Source organism: Ctenopharyngodon idella, chromosome 18, assembly GCF_019924925.1.
Source record: "Ctenopharyngodon idella isolate HZGC_01 chromosome 18, HZGC01, whole genome shotgun sequence".
Classification (NCBI taxonomy): domain Eukaryota; kingdom Metazoa; phylum Chordata; class Actinopteri; order Cypriniformes; family Xenocyprididae; genus Ctenopharyngodon; species Ctenopharyngodon idella.
The window spans coordinates 20,856,326-20,874,402 of record NC_067237.1 but is presented as its reverse complement, the minus strand read 5'-3'; the positions used below and the strand labels follow the sequence as shown (position 1 = coordinate 20,874,402).

The following is an 18,077-nucleotide window of genomic DNA, read 5'->3' as shown; positions in this document are numbered from 1 at the left end:
AGCTGTTAAAGCTCCGCCCTCTTCTGGAAAGGGGGCCAGGAGCAGCAGCTCATTTGCATTTAAAAGGTCACACACAAAAACACGTTTTTGCTCGCACCCAAAAAGGGGCAAATTTGACAACCTATAATTGATCTGTGGGGTATTTTGAGCTGAAACTTTACAGACACATCTACTACTGATCTAGCTATGATTTTAATTTTAGTAATTGAGAATTTTTTTTAAATCAAAATAATTCTTTTTGCATGATTTTTTATGTCAGAAAAAATATTTTTAAATGAATGTGTAAAGTAAACAAACTTTTTTTTTTTTTTAAAGCAAAACACTTTCACACTTGTTGAGCGGCTTGAGCCCTGTAAATATACAGCACGTAGAAGTTTCTTTGTAGTCCACGTAGTCGCTTATATTCTTAATATGTTTTCAGTACAGTTGAGGAAACCCCAGTTTATACAGTTATGGGATTAGAGGAACACTCTCCAAAATGACAGGTTTGTGTTAAAGTGAGGTAGTAAAGGTTTGGCGGGCAGATGAGGGAACGCAGTGTGCGAGTGTGTGTATGTGTGCGGTAATTACAGTGGGAGTAGGGCATGTTTTATTGAGTGTGAAAAGGCCTGACCCCAGTACCAGCCCTCCCACTCTCACATTGGCACGTTTCGAAGGGAGAGAGAGCGAGAGGCCTATCACTAACACACGGCTTGTTTTTCTCACACACGCTCACGCCCACTCGCACATGCACGCACAGCGCAATCATTTACATTTATATAGACCCTCTCATCATGGGATCATCTCAGTTACAATACACAATCCTCCCAGGCAGTGTGAAGGACATGGGAGTTAACTTGTTTATAAGACAAGGGAGTGTCAGCATGTCAGGTGGGGCCTCTCCTCTTCACATCTTGAGGTGTGTTAGATAAATGCATGTTTCATATCTCAAATGGAAACCAAATATATATTACATTACACAAGAGAAGTTTTTTTCTCTCTCTCTCGCTCTCTCTCTGTCTGTGTGAGTGTGTTTGCCCTCCGTATATGCACCTGTGTTCGACCGTGTGTGAGTGAACGACCTGTGTGCAGCAGGGTCAGGGTCAGCGCAGTGAGCACATGGACATGTCTCACTAGAGATCGGCTTTGCTGTGCACATTCTGTGGGTCATGTACTCCTATTGATTTTCATGTCAGGCCCTGGCAGTTGCTCCTATAGAGACATATTCCCTGCTTATCGATCATAGTGACTGCAAATGTTTGGTAAGCAGCTTTCAAAAGTGCTGGACTGGTTTAAATCAAAGATAAACTTTTGACCAGGTGCACTACATCAAGGGAGCGCATTTGTAATGCATTTTTTGTGAATACATTATTTCATGTTTTACTCAAGAACTGTATTGTTGCCACAAATGACATCACACTTAAGTTATCTTAATGTTCACTTAGTTTTACATTCTCTGCCGTTCATTTTTGGCTTGATAGCGTGCAGTGAAAGAGTGTGTAATATTCAGGAGAGCTGATGTAATCGGCAGTGGTTTCATACTGCTGGCTCTGCTGCCCATGTCCTGGAGTGCTGGAGTGAGCCCCACTGCATCCACCCTACTTTCCTATAAACCCAGCTCAAAGAGATCTTTTTTTTTTTTTGTTTTTTTTGTTTTTTTTTTTAGCTGTGACTTTTGCTTCTGAATTCACTTGTAAGGGCAGTGTGTACGGTATCTTTTCCTTTTGCACTTTTTACACTTTTAGGGGCTGTTTACACGACACGATTTACCAACTAAAAACGGAAAACTTTTTTTATGCGTTTTGGCCGTTCATTTACACAACAACGGCATTTTGGTGGCCTGAAAATGCTAACTTTTGAAAACGGATTTCTAAGTGGAAGTTTTTGAAAACGATAGCATTATCATCTCCGTGTAAACTGCAAAAATGCGAATCTGTGAAAACAGTGATGGCATGCACGTGCATATTATGTGTTTAGTCTATCCACCTTATTTTTCAACGCGGAAATAAGGTGTTTTCTGTAAATGTGTGAGACTTCCGATTTATTACATTTAAATTTAATAAATTATTTGTGTGTTTTTCTGTGGAACACAAACGAAACATTTAAACGAAAAATGTCTTTTGTCCATACAGTGGGGTCCAGTGTTGTTTGAACCCCAACATTATTATTTATTTATTTGTGTGTGTGTGTGTGTTCTGCAAAAGAAAGTAAGTCATACAGGATGAGAGTGAGTAAATGATAAAATAATTTTCATTTTTGGGTAAACTAGCCCTTAGTGATTTAAAAGGTAAACAGGTTTTTCTGGTGTTCGGGAAAGAAGGGGTTTGAACACAAGACTCGACTCAAGCTGTAATACACTCTCCTGAACCTGATTAATTATAGGGAATAAAGGTGAAGTGAGGGAGGAGAAGGGATGCCAGAAGCGTTGTCATTGGAATGAGGTTTAAGCAGCCATTTATATGTCATTAGCATTGTGATTGACAGCATTAAATCATCATGCTCTTGGCACTCTATAAAGACCATAAAGAGACTCCCTTTTTGTCATGATTAGCTGCTTGGAGGTAATATTACTCACATGTGCACATTATGCCAGTTCACTGTAAATGTGTAAAACAAGCATTGTTTCTATCAGATACACTCACAGAGCTCCTTTCGGTTAAATATGACTGTAGCAGATAAGCTATGTACAATATATCATCAACACAGTACAGTACAGCGAGATAATTGGAGAACAAGTGTTTATAATGAACTAGAGTACACCATACATTCATCACTGTTTGCATTTTTCAGCGTCCTGACAATTTCCATCAGTGTATTTTTGTATTCTCTTTTTAACATTAATATCAGAATTCTATATGTGGCACATACTGCACTGAATCAGCGCTCTTTTGAATTTGCCTGTACTGTATAGAGTATTTTTATATCACATTAACAGTATGTATCGAGATGTTATTTAAAAAAAAAAAAAAGTTTTATATATTAGAAATATACCATTCAAAAAAATTGTAGTCGGGAAGATTTAAAAAATAAATAAATAAATTAACAGAATGCATTTATAATGTTTTTATTGTTTTAAGAAATAACGTGGTTTCCACAAAAAAAAAAAATATATTTTTCAGCATTGAAAATAATGTGTTTTGAGCACTGGAGTAATGGTTGTTGAAAATTCACAGTAACAAATTACTTAATTTAAAAGTATATTGAAATATAAAAGATATTTTAAATTATAGTAATATTTCACGACCCCAAATTTTTGCACGGTGGTATCTATAAAGTCACCACCCATCTTATTTTTTTTTATGGAATATTACAGTATTTGTTTTGCACTAGTGTCACAATACTGGAATTTCTCATTTTGATACGATACCTAGAAAAATATCGGTATTCGATACAATTTCAATACAAATCACGTGGAAAACTGCCATATATATTGCCATACAGATATTTTTATTCTTATCATATTATCATCATTTTTTTTGATGATTTCGGTAATTTTGCTGCAATAGCTTTCACACAGCACAGGGAGGCTTTATTTGAAACCGAACTAAATTTACCAAAAAAAAAAAAAAAAAAAAAAAAACACAGCCAAATAATAGATTAGAGATCTATAATAAAGAAATAAAGTAAATAAACATGGCTTTAAGTTTTTCAGGTGGGTCTAACAGTAGGCTAGTATTCAGAAACACTACAAAAATAATTAAATGTAAAAGTAATTGAATGTAAAAAATAACACTGGATAGTCTTCATTGTAAAAATTAAATACAGATTTAATGCTTACAATTAAAGTTACAAGAGCAGCAAGTGATTTTCTCTGTCTTTTGTTCTTTGATGAACATGACAGACAGCAGCAGGTTTATTAGGCTGCTGTCACTTTAAGAGCTTATGCACAGATCCATTATACTGTTACACAACATGCGCTGTCTTTTGCAACTATTACGTTTCCAAACTGACTGTGTTTACCTGAATACTGGCTAAGACAGGCATTTTGATATAATGTTGTGTATATTTGAACGTTTAAGCACCATACGTCATGAAAAACAACTCAATGTGGTACTTTCGAGCTGTTTAAAATGCAACTTTATGTGTGCGCCACTTATATAGATCCGTGGTGTGCATGCTTTTGATGTAAGCACGAAACCTGCGGGAATGAGTAAAATTATGCACAATACAAGCACTATTCAACTGGAGCAAATGAGACGAGTGAATGACAAGAAGGCGGGTGTGTGTCAAACTGTTAACTCACAGTCAGACAAAAAAGAGAGCGAGAACGTGCAGATGGTATCTGTGTATCGATACTGCAGAAAAGGAGTATTGGAATGTTTCAGATATTTATTTCAGTATTGATACATATCACAATATTGATGTTTTTGAAAACACTACCATGCACAACATTATTTTTGCATGACAACGATCCAATTAATGGACAAAATCAAGTCCTGTCCTACATTTTTTCTAGTTGGAGAAGCTTTTTCACATAGATAGAAAAGACAATCACAACTTTCGTTTCATGCCGACTTGAACTTTTTTTTTTTTTGTAAATCTGTCTATAATTCTATAAATTGTAATGAATTCTATAATGGACAAATGGACAAAATCAAGTCCCGTCCTACATTTTTTCTAGTTGGAGAAGCTTTTTCACATGGATAGAAAAGACAATCACAACTTTCGTTTCATGCCGACTTGAACTTTTTTTTTTTTGTAAATCTGTCTATAATTCCATAAATTGTAATGAATTCTATAATTGTAAGTGTAATCTCTAGGCTCATGGACAACCTGAGTTAAACCAGGCCTTGTGAAACAGGGCCAAATGACATCCTTTCTCTTGTATCTCTGTACAAGACACTACCACTCCACCAGCGTGCCAGACCGTCTCAGGGAAATAAACAGAGACTCACGATCAACAAAACAACACTCATGCTGTAATAGAGTCCCGTTCCGGCTTGCGCGATACAAGTCATTCAGAGCTTCACCCAGCCTGTCTGCGCTGCAGGACCGTAGCTTGTCTATGTCTGTTAAGTTGACAGAAATGTCATGACACAATGCATTACGCTTCTGGACCGACAGTCTCCGAGACGGGCATGACAGCTCACAAATACGATTTAGAGCAACAAGCCTGGATACATGTAATTATGTTTTGCTGTGTTTGGATAAGCAGAACAGCATTGTTATGTGCACACAAACACAAATAATGCCCTCAACTTCAACCATGCAAATTTTCAATCAAGAAGCTTTTAAGCTTCGAATGGTTAATCCAAATGTTTTCATTTCAGTTTGACTGATTAAAAAGCGAACAAATAAGAAACCGTTTGGTTTTAATCTCTCGAGTTTGAAATTGTTCGTCGGCAGTGAATAGAACATGATTTTAGAGCATGTGCATTTGCCGGGCGCATTGTAAATTAATAATCCCTCTGTCGATCCAGATTTTTGAGCAGCCCAATGCAGATCACTCTGCAAAACTCCCATTGTTGTAGCTTTTCTAAACGCATTTCCATAATGAGGGTTTGAATATGGCACTCAAAACAGACAAAAATACGCACATGTCGTGAGGGCGAGCGTCGAAGGAAGAGCCAACCATTTTTCCTTCCTGCTGGGGGACATGGTGACTGAGAAAGAACAGTGTCGGTCTCTCAACCCTGGCGTGATGCGGTATAGGGAAATGTCTGATTTTGCCTGCCTGTTGTCAGAGTTTCCTTCTGTGGACAGACAGCGTGATCTCACTCCTAATAGAGACCTGCAGACACCTAAACACCCGTTTCTGTTCAGCCAGTAATTATAGTGTTTATTTCCTGTGGGTCACTTGCAGCCTCCTGGTCATCAACTTCCACATCTTTTTGCTGGCATCGTGTGGCTACAAAGCACACCGTGGTCTTTCTGCCTCTCTGGAGGAGAGAGTTTCTGCCCTCCCTCAGCGTCTCTCAGATGTGAGATGTGGTTACATAGGCATTTTCTATTTACGTGTTCATCTGTCCATGCTGGACAGAGATGATGAATGCTTCCTCTGAGAGGTAGCCGGCTCTTTGTGGGCAGGTTAGCAAGGGGAGACAGGGACAGAAGACGGAGCGGGGGCGACTCGTGAGCTCCCCGGGGGCAAACTGAGCTCTGAACCTTCTTGACTTGGATTCCACGCTCTCTCTCACGTGTGAATTGCCTCATCTGGCCCAGAGGATTTAAACTAATGTCAGCCTGAGACTGGGTGCACTCTTAATCATCTTAGAAGTGAGAGCTGGCAGCAGCCAGGGTTATGAGAGGGAGAATGAGGCCTGCTTGCTGTCTCCCGAGATGCTGTGCAGAGGCAGGGTGTGTGTGCTTGTGTCCGAGGTTGTGTCAGAGAGAGATGAAGACTGAGAGATATACGTGGGAAGGAGGGAAATGAGTAAAGAAAACAGGACGAGATGACCGCAGAGCCATTATGCACTGTGTGCATTCTGAAACCAGACAGATGACTTTATGACCTGCTTATTGGTGTCATATTGGCTTATCTGCTAAGGCTTGCTTCTCTTTAAGCCTGAAGTCAGCAGGAAGCATCCACATGGTTTTCGTCTTTACTTATTAGTCTGCTTACTTTTATTATGTTAACTGTCTGTCACATAGTTGTCAATCATTGTTAAACAGCTATGTGACTGCAGGGATGCCATTATGATACTTAGTAAAGCTTGTTTTAGGGCGTCTACACACTAGAGAAAGCTCTGATGGAGCGTGTGACAGATAGGATTGCATAGATGTTTTATGGAGGGTATGCAAAGCGTTCGAGTTAAGAATGCAGCAATATTAAAATTCTAGCCAGTACCAATAATCAGTTATATTCTTCACTGTAAACCCAAATAATTTTGCAAAATTTAAAAAAAATTTGAGGCAATCAGCTGCAGAAGTAAGCAGAACTGGCGGTTTTTTATTTTGTACTCATACATTTTAATTGTTCTTGACTTAAAATGTTTGAGTACACTAATTCATACATTTATATATAAAGCATGTAACATACTTGCTCTCAAACCAAACCACGTGCTCCACTTGTCACCATAATGGTAACTCTTGAAAAAGACCCACATTAACAGAAACTCTTCTAAATTAGCATAACAAAACATTAATCACTACTAAATCTCCCACTTAACATTAATCTTGCACAAAAAAATCAAACAAACATTATATGACGCTTAACTTTAGCATTTACTCTCCCTTTCGAGTGCCATGGGCAAAGCATGCTGGGAAATAGAAATCCCCGCCCAGTTTCAGTTAAACTTAAGTTTGTCTAAATTAAAAGAACTAAGTTCATAAAACTCAAAACAATGAAACAGTTCAGTTTACTTAAAATATATCACTTCTGTGAACTTGAAAGAATAAATAGTGCTAAATACTCAGAAAAGTTCATTTGACTGAACTAATTTGTTTAATTTAAGTTTGTCCTACTCAAACCAATTAATTATTTTGAGCGTTGGGGTTAACAGTGTTGTTATGGCTGATAACAGATAAAAATAGATTATAATTCTATAATATTTGGTCTGAATAAACACTAAAAACTAAAAAAAAATTGTTTTAAATGCTACAAGTGAATTTAGGCATCACAACATTATAATGGATTACATTGTATTCATTATAAAATAATGTATTATATTATATTAATTATATTATATTAATTATATCATATTATATTATATTCTTAGGATTGTTAAAGATTAGGTCAGTGTTAGATATAGACTTAGTTTTTTAAACTAATAATAAATGTCATGTGAGTGGGTCGATCTCCAGCTGTTGAAGAAAGGCAGGTGTGAAGATAAGAAATCATTGTGGGTCTTAGTCTTATATCCTTCCTGCATGTATCAGGTAGCGGAACATGGTGCATTCATCCGCCTTCATCTGCATCAGACCTCCACTTTTGAGTTTTCACATTTATTATAACGTGTTTTCTCTCTTTTTTTTGTCTCCCTTTCTGTCTCCTTTCTGTCACAGATCGTGGTGTGGACACCTCAGTTAAAAGATACAGACAGAAAGAGAGTGAGAGAGAAAGACTCGAGAAGAAAGAGTGGAGTACAATGTGCTAGGGGAGTGAAGGCAGACAAACTCGTGTTTTTCTGATATTCTTGGGGTGTCAGAGAGACCAAGCAGGACGCCAAGATGGGACGGAAGAAGATACAGATCACGCGGATCATGGATGAGAGGAACCGGCAGGTCAGTAGTTGTTATGCACATCATTCTTCTTTTAATGCTCACAGTAGCCATGCGTGTCTCGAAACCAAGTGAGATGCTAGATCAACAGCAGATTTGGACACCATTTGTTTGAAATGAGTGATGCATGATATATTGCCAACAAATCAGTTATTGATCGGTATTAAAGACTTTTAATTTATTGGATCAGTTGATATTGGATATTTTATCGTGCATGCTCCATTTCTTCTATTTTTTACGGAAGAGGATTAGGGCCAAGCATTATTAAAAAAATAAAACCATCTTGTGATTAAAGTCATTATAATGCGAGATTAAACTTGTTAAATTTGAGAAAATAAAGTCGAAATACAATGTTGAGAATAAAATCATTAAATTTTGAGAATAAAGTCGTTATGTTTTGAGAAAAAATGTATTAAATTTTGAAAAAAAAATCTAAATAAAATGTTGAGAATAAACGTATTAAATTTTGAGAATAAAGTCATGTTTCGGGAAAAAAATAATTATATTTCGAGAAAAATGTCGAAATTTAATAATTTTATTCTTGACATTGTATTTTGGCTTTTTTCTAGAAATTTAATGAGTTTAATCTCGCATTATAATGACTTGAATCTTGAGATGGTTTTATTTTTTTATTATTACTTGGCCCTAATCCTCTTCCATAATTTTTACATTTTGCAAAGAAATTAATGCTTTTATTCAGCAAGGATGCAATAAATTGTATATATAAATATAAATATATATTTATAATGAAAATATATTTATAATGTTACAAAAACATTTATATTTATTTCAAATAAATGGCGTACTTTTGAACTTTCCATTAATCAAAGAATTAATGTTATTTTATTTTGTAATAATATTTCACTGTTTTTACTGTGCTTCTGATAAAATAAATGAAGCCTTGCTAAGCAAAAAAATCTCACCAACCCCAAACTTTTGAATGGTAGAACATGTTTTGGAAGAAAAATTTGAATCCCTTCATGATTTTGTACACAGCAAACACAACAGGCCTGAAAGACCCATTTGATTATTGCTTAGTTTGGGCCATCTGTTCATTGGCTAAACATGTTGTCCCAGCATTCCTGGATAGACACAGCCATAAAAAGGGACTGGGACACATTTCCAGCCATATTTACAGACGCGGCTCCCACACACCACCCTGCAATTTCGGTCCGGCGAAGTTGATGAGGCAGACAGAGCTGGTGCAAGCCAATTGGTGTGGCAGCGGCACAGAGCAAGGGGTGACCAGGGTGAATTGGGGCGACTATGGCCTCTCCCTTTTTGCGCTCTCTCTCTCTCTCTCTCTCTCTCTCTCTCTCTCTCTCTTCACACTGGTGGGCTTGTGCTGCGGCCCGGCAGGGCCCGTTGCTCCTTGCGGTTGCAGCTGCTTGGTAGTAATTAGGAGCAGCCACTGCACCTCGGCACCCTCTCATTACAAGGAGGGACAGTGGGATACGCTGTGCCCATTTCTCTCTCCGTCTCCCTATTTCTGCTTCTGTCTCTCTCTATATTCCTGTCCTTTCCTCAGAAAAGTGCCAATGATCTGGCCAGCGACAGAGACAGACTGGAATTCACCCTTGTCTACTCACGCTAAATATAAATAACATAACACAGCCCCGTCTGGTCGCTTTCTCTGACGCGGTCGTTTTAGAGAAGGGAAAATACACATACAAAACAGATGTGGGGCACAGTTCCGTTCAAACATACATAGCATGTCTAATATCCATTTGAAAGGGGAAGTCACTTCATTTGTCATGTTTATAGATTTGATAATGAAAAAAGTATGCATCAGTCCACGTCTTTCCAGCTAGACTTGATGCACCCATTCACACCAGCTCAAAATATCATTTGCACTGTCTCGTCGGTGAAATAACTTTCTTGCCATGCTCACGGAAAGCTAATTGAGGTTTTGCTCACTCTCCTGAGGGTGATAACATAACAGCCCGTGCCCTCCTCCCTCCTTGCCCCCAGCTCTCCTCCCACCTCTCTGACAGTTACTGTGGAGGTAGCAGTTCAGCCAAGTGAGAAACTCGAATTTACAGGACAGGCCAATTATCAGCATAACACCAGGTCCTGGGTGGGATCCAAATAGGAAGGCAGGCAAAGAGAAGATGTCTACTAGAAACATCAGCATCTGCACTATCTGCCCCAGCCTACAACATCAGCAAAAAGAAAAGAAAAAATAAAAAGTAAAAGAGGGGGCAGAGACTCAAGAAAAAAAAAAAGAGGAAGTAATGTAAAATCATTTTTTTTTTTTTTTTTTTTGTAGTTCAGTATATTTAATTCTACCCATCTTAATGGGATATTTTTTTTTTTTTTGTCTTTATTGTAGTTGTTCAACGGATCACAAAAACTCACAGTTCGGATCATATTACTGTTTTTGAGTCATGGATTTTATCAGATAATTTTTCAGATCAGCAAGAAAAAAAAAATATATATATTTTGGGCGTGAGGGTAACTTTGCTTTACATTTATTACTTAAAGCACACTTTAATTACTCCGATACCACAGCAAAAACTACTAGCCTAACTAATAAAGTAAAAACATTATTAAAGGCAAGTGAACAGTAAAAAATAAGAACAAATACACTAATTACAAGCATAGATAAATACAATATAGTGTAACAAAGTTACAAATAAGGTAAAAGCTGTGTTTAAGCTGTGTTTTGTAGTTTGATTAACATTATTGACATATACATATAGGCTGCTGTCACTTTAAGACCGAATGCACGGATCCAAAATAATGATACACATCCTTCTCTTGTTCTCTTTCTCTTGAGACATAACCGACTGTGTTCACGAGAATACTTGCCGAGACTGGTATTTTGACCTAATTTTGTGTGTATGTGTCCATCCAAGTGCAAGTAGATGCGAAAGAGGAATCAATTTGGAGTTTGTGTGAAATGCGCCTCAGGTGTGTACGGCTGCGCGCGCAGATAACATTGCACGAGTAAATTCTCTTTTGCCTCTTCTAGCACTGGAATGGATTAAAATCTATTGAATTTGTATACTAGCAAGACAAAACATGTGTAAATTATAAACTTTTAGTCTATGGCGGTCAAACTTGAAATTAATCCGCAAATCACATGCGTGCCGAACCGTGGGGCCTGGTCCGTACTTATCACAGATCAACAACGATCCGTTTAACACTTACTTTATTGGGACAAGAGGGAACAGGATCTGAAGAGTACTATGAGCAAGGACTCTAAAGCTATTATCTCCAACCAAAAATTAAAATTGTCATCATTTACTCACTCTCATGTCCAAAAAAAAACAAAAAAACAAAGGTACTTTGACAAATGTCTCAGTGTTGTTTTGTCCATACAATGAAAGTCACTTGTATTGAATGTTGTTTTGTACTCCATTGACTTTCATTTTAAGGACAAAAACACATTCTTTAGAATTTCTTCTTTTGTCTTCCACAAAAGAAAAAAAAGTCAACAATTTTGGAAGGACGTGAGGGTGAGTAAATCATTTCTGGGTGATCCCTTTAAGAATTCATTCACTCACATGGACTTGCAACTTTAAACATATCACAATACAGCTTTTTCTTTTCTCTGTTGTTACTACCATATACCAGCAAGCTTGAGAGACAATACACCACACAGTAATTAATAGCGCTCTTGTCCGTCAGAATCCGAATTTCACGGTGCTCTTTGGAGAGAGTGGTTATCAGTGGCACGCAGGCTCAGCCGTGAGTGTGGTCGACTTGCTCAGCAGAGAGTTCTTGGAGACAAATGGAGAAAGTTGTAAGACGTAAAGCCCTTTATTAGAGCTTTTGCGTGCATTCGAACACAGTTCCCCCCCCCCCCCCCCCCCCCCCCCCCCCCCCCCCCGCTAGCATGAACCCGGTCTCCTGCTCGCTCTAGGGTGCTCTCCTCACCCTGGGGAGATGGCCATTAGCATACTGGGCCCGTTGAAAGAAGACAATTAAAATCCTTATCTGCGCGGCTGTGCCGGGAGCTATCTTTATTCATTGCATTAGAATGAGAGAATGCCTTAAGTGGCCTAATTAAATACAGTGGCGGTACTGCACGCAGCACAGGCTTCAGCAGGGGCGTCTCGTATCATTATGAGAAGGGCTCTGGAAAGCCTGTTGACCTATCAGGATTTATTTAGGAGAGCTTAGCGGGGGTCACAATGTCCACATTTGCGGTATCTGTCAAAACAATGGGTTCAGAGGCAAGCCGCGGGACGTTCATTGTGCCGTTCCTGCACGTATCTTGCAATATTATTCACCCCCAAGAGGTTTGTAAGATCTTGGTGAGCGTCGGATCCTGCTCTTCGATCGATTTGCCATGAAATTCGCCAAGAAAAAGACCGAAGGCATAACAGACGTCGATTCAAACATTGATTGAGCTCCATCAGTGGAAGAAAGAGGAATGAATGCATTATTTTATGAGAATGAAGGCAGAGCATCTCTGTTCTTACTCGGCAGCACACTCACACTCTATGAAATATGAAGGAGCTGGAGGTCCTGTCATGCATGCATCCCTGTCCTTTTGGAGCTTTCCACCAAAAGCCCCTTAAGTGCGGCCTGTAGGAGGAGGAAGGAATGACAGCGAAAGGAGAAGAAGAGGAGAGGATTTGGTGAGCCTCACTGAACAGCTCAGGCTGACATGCTAATTGCAAAGCTGTGTAAGGGGGACGACTGCCATAATAGCGCAGGAGGACAGAATGATCCTGAACCCCCCCTCCCTTTCGCTCTCCACCTGTCCATCGTCCACTCAGTACAAGCTCTGATTTCCTCTACTGCTCTTCAAGCCTGTAATTATATGTCCTGATGATGTCGTACACCTGTCTCATTTGCGGCGCATGTGATAGTGGTAGTAACATGCTTTTGAATTACTCCCCTAGTAGAAAACTTATAATTACGGTGATGGTCTCAAAGGACCCTAATGAGAGCTGCCTGTCATTGTGAAAACAGCATTACTCTATTGTAGCTCAGATTGTGTTGTGACAGCTCTTTGATTCGGAGAGGATGGAAAGTATTATTGTAGACACTAGAGTAAAGACTCAAGGGAAGAGTTCTGCAAAAGCACGCACAGAAAAACTCCTTGTTAAGCAGAGAGAGAAAAATTGTCGCACACAATTTCATCAGGTATCTTTTGGCTTTGTTTCCATACAGTCGACATGCTCTCTCACAGCTGCGTTTGTGTGCGAGTGTGTGCGTTTGGACCTCTGTGCCTAACGACGTCCGCTGTACGCCATTAAGCAGGCACACTAGGGGTAATTACCCAAGTCATTAAAAGTTTGATGATTTCACTGCTGGGTGGAGTGTCGCCCGCCCTTGCTTTGGCTTACTTTTGCTTCCGTATGTCGCACGTTCAGGAGTGCCGAGCCTCTCGCTCTCTGTTTTAATTATTTTTTTTTTTTAAGGCAGGAAAAAAGTGGCATGCATCCTTCCATTTTATCAGACTCCTCTTCTTCTATCTCCTAAAAGGTTCTGAGAGAACATCATTACTCTTTAATGATGAAAACATGGTTTAGAAACCAGGGAGTGAAAAAAAAAAAAAAAAAAAAAAAAAAAATGACATTCGAAGTGCCCTCTCTGATATTGGACGTCCTTAAATGCTTGTAATTGCAGCTGAAGTGGATTATTTAAAGCAAAGGGAGTTTTGTTTTTAGTTTAACTGCATTAGAGTATAGCTCTAGGTTTGTAAGGGGAAATAGTGTGGGTGGTTTTCTGTCTGTAATTCATGTTTGATGACAACAACATTGAAATGCTCAGAACAATGAAAACTTCACCCACCTCCCTTCAGTTATTCATCATGGTGGCAGAACATCAACAATACGGAATTAAAAATCTTAGAAATGCACATGATCTTTATATCAGGCCTGTTGGCCTAATTATTCATTCAAGAAACCAAACAAGAGCTCTGCCATATATTGCCTATATGGTTTTATTTATATAAATAAATATATTTGCTTACTATAAATATATTTATTATATATGTTTTATAAGCATAATCATTTAATGAAGTAAGTAAGTATATTATAATTGTAATTATAATGAAGTGTTTTTGTAATCAACATTTGCCCACCATCTTTGATTTAATTTTTTTTTATAAATCATACTGACATTTGTTGCAATAATTTTCAGTGCTGAATAATGAATAATCATATAGATATTTTTAATATTATCTCATAATTTGGCAGCAGGTATATTAGGCTGCTGTAACTTTAAAACCTGACACAGGGATCCATTATACTCTTACACATGTGTTTTCTTTCTCAACTGTTTACGTTCACTTAAAACATAACCGACTGCGTTTACGTGAATGCTCACCAAGACTGGCATTTTGAAATTATTTCCTGTGTATTTGACCGTTTTAGCATAAAAATCAGTGAAAAAGAACTCAATTTAGTACGGAAAGGCGGCTTTATGCGCACATAATGGGTGTGAGCACAAAATCTGCGGAAATGAGTAAAATTATGCGCAATATGCACAATCCCACACCAAAATTCAAGCCCTGTAACCCTGTAACCAACAATATTCATCTGGAGCAAATGAAACAAGTGAGTGAGGGGAGGCGGGTTTGTGTGTCAACTCGCTGTTGGAGAGATGAGAAAGCGAGAAAGCGCAGCTGGTATCATGTATCTATTCTGTGGAAAATTAGTATTGGAATCGTTTCAGATATTTCTGTATCGATACAGTATGTATCGAAAAATCTATATTTTTTACAACACTACATTGCACTTAGTTTATTATTATTTCAGATGCCAGACTACAACTGAAAAATGTATATATTATATATAAATTTCAAGTGGCTAGTACGTGCATTTTGTGTCTGCCTTCTTTGTGAATTCAATTCTGCTTTACAATTTGGCCAATTTGTATATTAGGTGGGAGCTTAATTAGGTTGCCCACCTTCTGGAACAGCTTTCGTGTCATGAGTGCCTTAGATACCTTTAAATTCTGTCTCCATGGGCATCTCACTAGGTTACTGAATCACATTGTATCGGAGTACTTCCTTTAAAAGTATAAACAGTTTTTTTCTAGCTTGTTTTGCCTTAATTGCTTTGATAGCTGTCTTTGAACAGAATATAAGAGACCAATTATCACAGGTGAAGTTCATGTCGTGAATGAGTGTGGGAGATAAATGCATAGAGATAAGTCTAATTACAAGGTCACACCGGCTCAGCCCCAGCTGGCTGACTCTGCCCTCTGGGTACTCGAACGCTCAGAACCCAGCAGTGAACTGTGGACCTGGGGCTTCCTCTGTGTCCTGTGAAAGCTGATCCAGCCGGACAGGAGGGAGGGACCTCTGCCTGTCTCCCAGGCCTGAGTGCTCTTTGCTGGGAAGCAGGAGCGCAGGAGCCAGGGGGCTTGGGTCACTCTGCCAGCTGGTGCTATGGCAGACACTCTCTCTGGACCACACAAACCCCCTGCTATTTGTTATCGAGATCATTGAAGCTGACATCCTGCTTTCAATGATATGTCACCCATGGTCCCTTACTATGCTCTCTATTCGATATCAGAGGCATCACCTCCAATGCCAGAGAACATTACAGGCACACATGGCTTGTTTTTCCTGTTGACTCCCCTCCCTAAGGACAGCCTGTGATGGAGCCTTTGACTGACAAGCCAGACCTTGTCATTTCGCTGAGGTGAAACACACATACATACTTACACATATTCTCATACCGTTAAAATATGTGGGTACACTTCCTCATGATCTATTTCATCTCACCACGATCCACAACAAGGAATTCCTCAAGATTTTGGTCACGTAAATGCATTACTCAACAGTTTTCACCCACACATATTGCCCATTTCCTCTTTATGGGAGCAAGGATTTATTTTTACTTACACACATCCTCATTTGCTTTGATTCACTGGTATCTTGAAATTCTAAGAAGCCACAATACCCAATGGTATACAAGTCAGCCCAGTGCGCTGCCAGCAAAAAGAGGACAGACTGAGAAAAGTAAGAGATACAGCATGGAAGAGATGATGGCAGAGCAGAATTAGTACCCCAGCTACTACCTGATATGCTGAAAAAGTTGTGAAAAGGTCAGCGTTCTTATTCCTGCTGTACAATTAGATGAGAAATGCTAATATAATTACTGGATGGCTGGGATAGAATGACCTTATCAAAGACTGCCACAAGTTGGAGGGAACAAAGGGAAGTTTGGAGCACAAAACATGACTCATAACATTACTTCTTCAAACTTTAGTTACTTTGGGTGCTGTGTTGAAGTGCTCCCAATATCTGTTTGTGGGATTGATATTCTCACCAATATGTTTTTGTGTTGGCATTGGAATCTGGATAGGATTGGAGTGTGGATTGCCTGTAACTGACTGTATTTGTCATCTAACTGCATGAACCGAACCGTGACGCCTGTACCGTACGAAACAAATACTTGTACCGTTACACCCCTACTTATTACACATATTAAACAAACAAACAAACAAAAAATACTATTATAACATTTTACTGTAAAATAAAAATGGAGTAGTTAAGAACAAAATATAATAATAATAATAATAAAAAAAAACTATTAATGAATTATTGTTAAAAAATAATTATTGTAAAATTACAGTACTAATATGTATGGCTGTATTCATTTCTTTTTTTAATTTTAATCCATTGAGCTTTTATTTTGGCGAAAAGCTTCTCTTTTGTTAACAACAGCTGGTTTATAAGCACTTCTCATTGCAACAATGGGAAGATGTTGGCACATGTTGCGTTCCCAAATGCACGTTATAAACAATACAAACTCAGAGCAGATGCATAGATGTGGAGCAGCATTTGATCTGAACTGAGCCACTCTGAGACATTGAAAACACTAGATCATGAGCTGCCCACGTATAAAAAAAACAGTGCCACATTTCACTCTGAAACATGTAGTACATATATTTATTTAATTAAATCGCAGACTTTGATAATCACACTAAGCCATATAGATTTCTGTTTTATTTCGATTAATTGTGCAGCCCTAACTTGTATGACAGTAACTAGATCAGTAAATTACAGTAACGTACACTTGGAACAAGAAAAGTCTGAAATCAGTCACACACCAGCCCAGCTGCTTTGTGAGGGTGTTTCTCTGTGAGCTAGTGGGAAAAAAACCACCAATGACCTCCCACGTGACCTCAAATTTCTCTATGGCTTTCCACTGTCTCAGCAGTGACCCGGGAGACTGGGGTTGTTGTTTGGGGACTCACCCAAAAGCCCTTGTTGCGGCTAGAGAGCTTATTTGTGGCGTTCTGATACTGTGGCTGGTAAACTGTACTTATCGCACAGATGACAACTGCGTTTGTCATCACTGCCGTCACAGGCATGCATTGTGCTGCCCAAGGCTGAGAAGAGTATAATTGCTCTTTTTGTGATAAGTTATGATATGAAGTTAAACATGAGTTAAAATGGTTTTATGCATGTCTATGCGAGTGTGTGTGATGGTGTCCTGCACTGCAGCTGGAATAAATCGTTACTCTGGGTCAGCAAGAAACTACTCTGAGTGCCCTTAACAGCAATGGAGTGGAACAATGTCACCGCACACACAGTACAGCAGGGCCCGTCCCATACTAAAGGTGACATTTTCTTCTGCTGCCTCAGAGGTCAACTCCAACCTGAACTATGCCACCTACTTGGTTCCCATCTCTTTTTCTACTTTTATATGCACAATTAAATCTGCCATTTACAGTAGGAGGGAGCATTTAATAATGATATACTTGGAAAAGGCTTGTCCAGGGAGATTTTGGAGGCTGCTTTGCCTGTGTTTGCTCTGTAAGAGAGGCAAGATGAGTCTAATGACAGCTGGGAGGGAGCTGCTCTTTGTGGCTCTGGGAATTCACACTGCTGTCTGCCTGAGCTCAACTTACTACTCTCTCTAGACTGCTCAAGTATACAGTCCTGCTTCACCAGCACACTCCACTCGCTTCCTGTTTATTGATAATGAAAGCTGCTGTGTGTCATTGCCTCATGTCATTGG

At 38.9% G+C, this 18,077-nt stretch overlaps 1 protein-coding gene across 12 annotated transcripts in view; it reads left to right on the top strand.

The window, feature by feature from the left end:
- mef2aa (myocyte enhancer factor 2aa) overlaps positions 1–18,077 on the top strand; it is a 102,991-nt gene that overhangs the window by 27,268 nt on the left and 57,646 nt on the right. For all 12 annotated transcript variants that reach the window (XM_051869709.1, XM_051869713.1, XM_051869711.1 and 9 more), the window contains one exon: positions 7,924–8,142. In XM_051869709.1, the coding sequence (XP_051725669.1) occupies positions 8,089–8,142 (54 nt within the window). In that variant the 5' untranslated portion in view covers positions 7,924–8,088. The remainder of the gene's footprint in view (positions 1–7,923; positions 8,143–18,077) is intronic.